Source organism: Somniosus microcephalus, unplaced genomic scaffold (assembly GCF_052327205.1).
Source record: "Somniosus microcephalus isolate GS21.2 unplaced genomic scaffold, FLI_Smic_1.0 unresolved_chr7, whole genome shotgun sequence".
In the NCBI taxonomy this organism is placed as follows: Eukaryota; Metazoa; Chordata; class Chondrichthyes; order Squaliformes; family Somniosidae; genus Somniosus; species Somniosus microcephalus.
In genome coordinates, this window is record NW_028225185.1 from 2,364,702 (window position 1) to 2,370,849 (window position 6,148).

The window sequence follows — 6,148 nt, forward strand, 5'->3', positions numbered from 1 at the left end:
GTTAGGACACGGGGCAGTGAGCACGGGGCGATGGGTGAACGGGACTGGGTGTGAGTTAGGACACGGGGCAGTGAGCACAGAGGGTGATGGGTGAACGGGACTGGGTATGAGTTATGACACGGGGCAGTGAGCACAGGGGGTGATGGGTGAACGGGACTGGGTGTGAGTTAGGACACGGGGCAGTGAGCACAGGGGGTGATGGGTGAACGGGACTCGGTGTGAGTTAGGACACGGGGCAGTGAGCACAGGGGGTGATGGGTGAACGGGACTGGGTGCGTGTTAGGACACGGGGCAGTGAGCACAGTGGGTGATGGGTGAACGGGACTCGGTGCGAGTTAGGACACGGGGCAGTGAGCATGGGGTGATGGGTGAACGGGACTGGGTGTGAGTTAGGACACGGGGCAGTGAGCACGGGGTGAAGCGTGAACGGGACTGGGTGTGAGTTAGGGCACGGGGCAGTGAGCACGGGGCGATGGGTGAACGGGACTGGGTGTGAGTTAGGACACGGGGCAGTGAGCACAGGGGGTGATGGGTGAACGGGACTGGGTGTGAGTTAGGACACGGGGCAGTGAGCACAGGGGGCGATGGGTGAACGGGACTGGGTGTGAGTTAGGACACGGGGCAGTGAGCACAGGGGGTGATGGGTGAACGGGAATGGGTGTGAGTTAGGACACGGGGCAGTGAGCACAGGGGGTGATGGGTGAACGGGACTGGGTGTGAGTTAGGACACGGGGCAGTGAGCACAGGGGGTGATGGGTGAACAGGACTGAGTGTGATTTAGGACACGGGGCAGTGAGCACGGGGTGATGGGTGAACGGGAATGGGTGTGAGTTAGGACACGGGGCAGTGAGCACGGGGTGATGGGTGAACGGGACTGGGTGTGAGTTAGGACACGGGGCAGTGAGCACGGGGTGATGGGTGAACAGGACTGAGTGTGATTTAGGACACGGGGCAGTGAGCACAGGGGGTGATGGGTGAACGGGACTGGGTGTGAGTTAGGACACGGGGCAGTGAGCACAGGGGGTGATGGGTGAACGGGACTGGGTGTGAGTTAGGACACGGGGCAGTGAGCACGGGGTGATGGGTGAACGGGACTGGGTGTGAGTTAGGACACGGGGCAGTGAGCACAGGGGGTGATGGGTGAACGGGACTCGGTGTGAGTTAGGACACGGGGCAGTGAGCACAGGGGGTGATGGGTGAACGGGACTGGGTGCGTGTTAGGACACGGGGCAGTGAGCACAGTGGGTGATGGGTGAACGGGACTCGGTGCGAGTTAGAACCCGGGACAGTGAGCACAGGGGGTGATGGGTGAACGGGACTCGGTGCGAGTTAGGACACGGGGCAGTGAGCACGGGGTGATGGGTGAACGGGAACTCGGGGGTACCTCCGCCTAACCATAGCCCGGTCTCTTGACGTGCCGTGGTCGGTCGCGGGGGAGGTCTATGGTGGAGTTAGGACACGGGGCAGTGAGCACAGGGGGTGATGGGTGAACGGGACTGGGTGTGAGTTAGGACACGGGGCAGTGAGCACAGGGGGTGATGGGTGAACGGGACTGGGTGTGAGTTAGGACACGGGGCAGTGAGCACAGGGGGTGATGGGTGAACGGGACTGGGTGTGAGTTAGGACACGGGGGCAGTGAGCACAGGGGGTGATGGGTGAACGGGACTGGGTGTGAGTTAGGACACGGGGCAGTGAGCACAGGGGGTGATGGGTGAACGGGACTGGGTGTGAGTTAGGACACGGGGCAGTGAGCACAGGGGGTGATGGGTGAACGGGACTGGGTGTGAGTTAGGACACTGGGGAGGAAGAGTTTTGGATTGAGTATTTGACATTTCTCAATGGTGAAACTTTATCTCGATTGCTGGGTTTCACTGTGACGGCGCGCAGCACAGAATCGCACAGCCATCCATCAGCTCGCTCACTCACTCACTTCCTCTGTTTACTTTCTGTGCCCCACAGATTCTGGCTTGCTCCCTGGTGCTGCTGATTTTTCCCAGTTACAATCCGTTCCGATTGGAGACTCCAGTCAACCAGCAGGGATACAAACCCACCGGAGGTATGGAATTGAGGCGTGGTGATGCCGGGCACCGTCTCACTGGTTGAGTGTCGCCAGCGGTGGCCTGTGCGGCGCTCCGTCAGTACCGCCCCTCCGACAGTGCGGCGCTCCCTCAGTACTGCCCCAGCGGTGCAGAGTCCAGTCAGCTGGGCTGAGATCAGATACACACTGACTGGGGCTGGTACATAGTCTCCAGGCGCAGTGCGACATTGAGTGACTGTCATAGTACTGCCCCTCCGACAGTGCGGCACTCCCTCAGTACTGCTCCTCCGACAGTGCGGCGCTTCCTCACTGTTGCCCCTCCGACAGTGCGGCGCTCCCTCAGTACCGCCCCTCCGACAGTGCGGCGCTCCCTCAGTACCGCCGCTCCGACAGTGCGGCACTCCCTCAGTACTGCCCCTCCGACAGTGCGGCGCTCCCTCAGTACTGCCCCTCCGACAGTGCGGCGCTCCCTCAGTACTGCCCCTCCGACAGTGCGGCGCTCCCTCAGTACTGCCCCTCCGACCGTGCGGCGCTCCCTCAGTACCGCCCCTCCGACAGTTCGGCGCTTCCTCAGTACCGCCCCTCCGACTGTGCGGCGCTCCCTCAGTACTGCCCCTCCGACCGTGCGGCACTCCCTCAGTACCGCCCCTCCGACAGTTCGGCGCTCCCTCAGTACTGCCTCTCCGACCGTGCGGCGCTCCCTCAGTACCGCCCCTCCGACAGTTCGGCGCTCCCTCAGTACCGCCTCTCCGACCGTGCGGCGCTCCCTCAGTACTGCCCCTCCGATAGTGCGGTGCTCCCTCAGTACTGTCCCTCCGACAGTGCGGCGCTCCCTCAGTACCGCCCCTCCGACAGTGCGGCGCTCCCTCAGTACTGTCCCTCCGACCGTGCGGCGCTCCCTCAGTACTGCCTCTCCGACAGTGCGGCGCTCCCTCAGTACTGTCCCTCCGACAGTGCGGCGCTCCCTCAGTACTGCCTCTCCGACAGTGCGGCGCTCCCTCAGTACCGCCCCTCCGACAGTGCGGCGCTCCCTCAGTACCGTCCCTCCGACAGTGCGGCGCTCCCTCAGTACTGTCCCTCCGACCGTGCGGCGCTCCCTCAGTACTGCCCCTCCGACAGTGCGGCGCTCCCTCAGTACTGCCCCTCCGACAGTGCGGCGCTCCCTCAGTACTGTCCCTCCGACCGTGCGGCGCTCCCTCAGTACTGCCCCTCCGACAGTTCGGCGCTCCCTCAGTACTGCCTCTCCGACCGTGCGGCGCTCCCTCAGTACTGCCTCTCCGACCGTGCGGCGCTCCCTCAGTACTGCCCCTCTGACAGTTCGGCGCTCCCTCAGTACTGCCCCTCCGATAGTGCGGCGCTCCCTCCGTACCGCCCCTCCGATAGTGCGGCGCTCCCTCAGTACTGCCCCTCCGACCGTGCGGCGCTCCCTCAGTACTGCCCCTCCGACAGTGCGGCGCTCCCTCAGTACCGCCCCTCCGACCGTGCGGCGCTCCCTCAGTACTGCCCCTCCGACAGTGCGGCGCTCCCTCAGTACCGCCCCTCCGACAGTGCGGCGCTCCCTCAGTACCGCCCCTCCGACCGTGCGGCGCTCCCTCAGTACCGCCCCTCCGAGAGTGCGGCGCTCCTTCAGTACTGCCCCTCCGACCGTGCGGCGCTCCCTCAGTACTGCCCCTCCGATAGTGCGGCGCTCCCTCAGTACCGCCCCTCCGACAGTGCGGCGCTCCCTCAGTACTGCCCCTCCGACAGTGCGGCGCTCCCTCAGTACTGCTCCTCCCTCAGTACCGCCCCTCCGACAGTGCGGCACTCCCTCAGTACTGCCCCTCCGACCGTGCGGCACTCCCTCAGTACTGCCCCTCCGACCGTGCGGCACTCCCTCAGTACCGCCCCTCCGACAGTGCGGCACTCCCTCAGTACTGCCCCTCCGACCGTGCGGCACTCCCTCAGTACTGCCCCTCCGACAGTGCGGCGCTCCCTCAGTACTGCTCCTCCCTCAGTACCGCCCCTCCGACAGTGCGGCACTCCCTCAGTACTGCCCCTCCGACCGTGCGGCACTCCCTCAGTACTGCCCCTCCGACCGTGCGGCACTCCCTCAGTACCGCCCCTCCGACCGTGCGGCACTCCCTCAGTACTGCCCCTCCGATAGTGCGGCGCTCCCTCAGTACTGCCCCTCCGATAGTGCGGCGCTCCCTCAGTCCTGCAGTGGGAGTGTCGGCCTGGATTATGGGCTCATGTCTCTGGAGTGGGACTCTGAAGAGCTGAGTGTGTTGGTGGACCCTATACCCCAGCTGCAGTCAGCACCAAAGGAAGGAACACAGGAAGAAGAGGAGGCCATTCGGCCCCTCGAGCCTGTTGCGCCATTCAGTGTGATCACGGCTGATCTGTATCTTAACTCCACCCACCCGCCTTGTTCCGTAACCCTCGATAACCGGGCCTAACATACATTCGGGAGATGAAGGGAGAAAAATGAAGCAAAATAAATATTTGAGCGGATTTGTTTGAAGCTCCAGTTTCCCTGCACAGTCTCGTTACTTCTCTCTTTCAGTAATTTCCAGGACGATCCTAACAGATCTGGAATCCTCCCGGATATCGGAACTTGCCGAGAACGCCGTCCCGGAGATCGCGGAACCCGTGGAGCTGCAGCAAGAAGCCATCCCATTGGTGGACAGCACCGCACCTGACTCCCAACACCGGCCAATTATCAAAGGGAACGGGTCGGGTCCCGTGGCGGCGGCGGAGATCGCTGGCGACGGCCGCCTGGAAGATTCGCAGCTCCCGCGAACGATCAGGAACTCCTTGTCCGGGTGGTCGGAGGATTCGCTCGACCCCGGCACTCCAACCACCGACCCGGACCGCGGGCAACCCCCGGCCCACGTTTCACCGCCCACGGACCAGGAATCAGACGGTGACTTGGTTAAACCTGGGCACGCGGACGAGATGTGAAAGGGGTTTCCCCGCGCTTCAGGACTAAGGGAGGGTGAATGACCACTCCCTCAGGACTAGGACCCCTTGGCCCGGCGGGGCATCGCGTGACCGGTCAGTGGGGTGCTGGCCATTGGTCACACCAAACTCCAACACCCGTGCTGACTCTCTGACACTTCATCTATACCTCCTCCCTCTTAAAGGGGCAGGCTACGTCCCAGTTGGGCTGGTGATTGGACACTGCACAGTTCCTCTATTGGTCTGATGTTTCTTATTGATGAGGTTTATAAATGGTTATTCATGAAAATTCAAAGAGTCTCTCTCTCTCTCTCTATCTATCTCTCGCGCTCTCTCTCTCCCTCGCTCTCTGTCTCTCTCTCTCTCTCGCTCTCTCTGCCTCTCTGTCTCTCTCTCTGTCTCTCTCGCTCTCTGCCTCTCGCTCTCTGTCTCTCTCTCTCTCTGTCACTCTCTCTCTCTCTGTCTCTCTGTCTCTCTCTCTGTCTCTCTCTCTCTCTGTCTCTCTCTCTGTCTCTCTCGCTCTCTGCCTCTCGCTCTCTGCCTCTCGCTCTCTGCCTCTCGCTCTCTGCCTCTCGCTCTCTCTCCCCCGCTCGATCTCCCCCCCCGCTCGCTCCCCCCGCTCTCTCTCCGCCACTGCTGTCTCTCTCTCTCCCCCGCCGTGCTCTCTGTCTCTGTCTCTCTCTCTCTCTCTGTCGCTCGCTCTCTCGCGCTCTCTGTCTCGCTCTCTGTCTCTCTCGCTCTCTCTCTGTCTCTCTCTCTCTGTCGCTCGCGCTTTCTCTGTCTCGCTCTCTCTATCGGTTTGTTCTAGGATGCTGTTTACATGAAATAAAATATTTGACATCTGCATAAAATCAAACCCTCCAGTTCCTGAAGGCAGTTTTCAGACGATTTTTATAAATACAATGATTGATTTTCTTGCCTGGTGTTAGGAAGCTGCTTCAAGTCGGAGCCATTTTCACCATCTGTGTGGGATGCAGAGCCAATCACATCCTCGGGCGTCTTTACTGTGGGCTTCCCCGGGGCCCTGCTGGAGTCAATGGTACTGGAGCTGGGCTTCCCCAGGGCCCTGCTGGAGTCAATGGTACTGGAGCTGGGCCCTACAGGAGCCCTGCTGGAGTCGATGGTACTGGAGCTGGGCTTCCCTGGGGCCCTGCTGGAGTCGATGCTACTGGA

At 62.1% G+C, this 6,148-nt stretch overlaps 1 protein-coding gene across 1 annotated transcript; it reads left to right on the top strand.

Moving 5' to 3' along the window:
- Nucleotides 1-1,857: 1,857 nt before the first annotated feature.
- Nucleotides 1,858-5,825, top strand: LOC147086369 (uncharacterized; the record flags this gene model as incomplete). The annotated part of the gene is made up of 2 exons (XM_085978239.1): nt 1,858-2,056; nt 4,581-5,825. Coding segments are annotated over 2 exons (597 nt in total), but the record flags the coding sequence as incomplete, so codon positions are not given.
- Between the last annotated feature and the right edge of the window lie 323 nt (nt 5,826-6,148).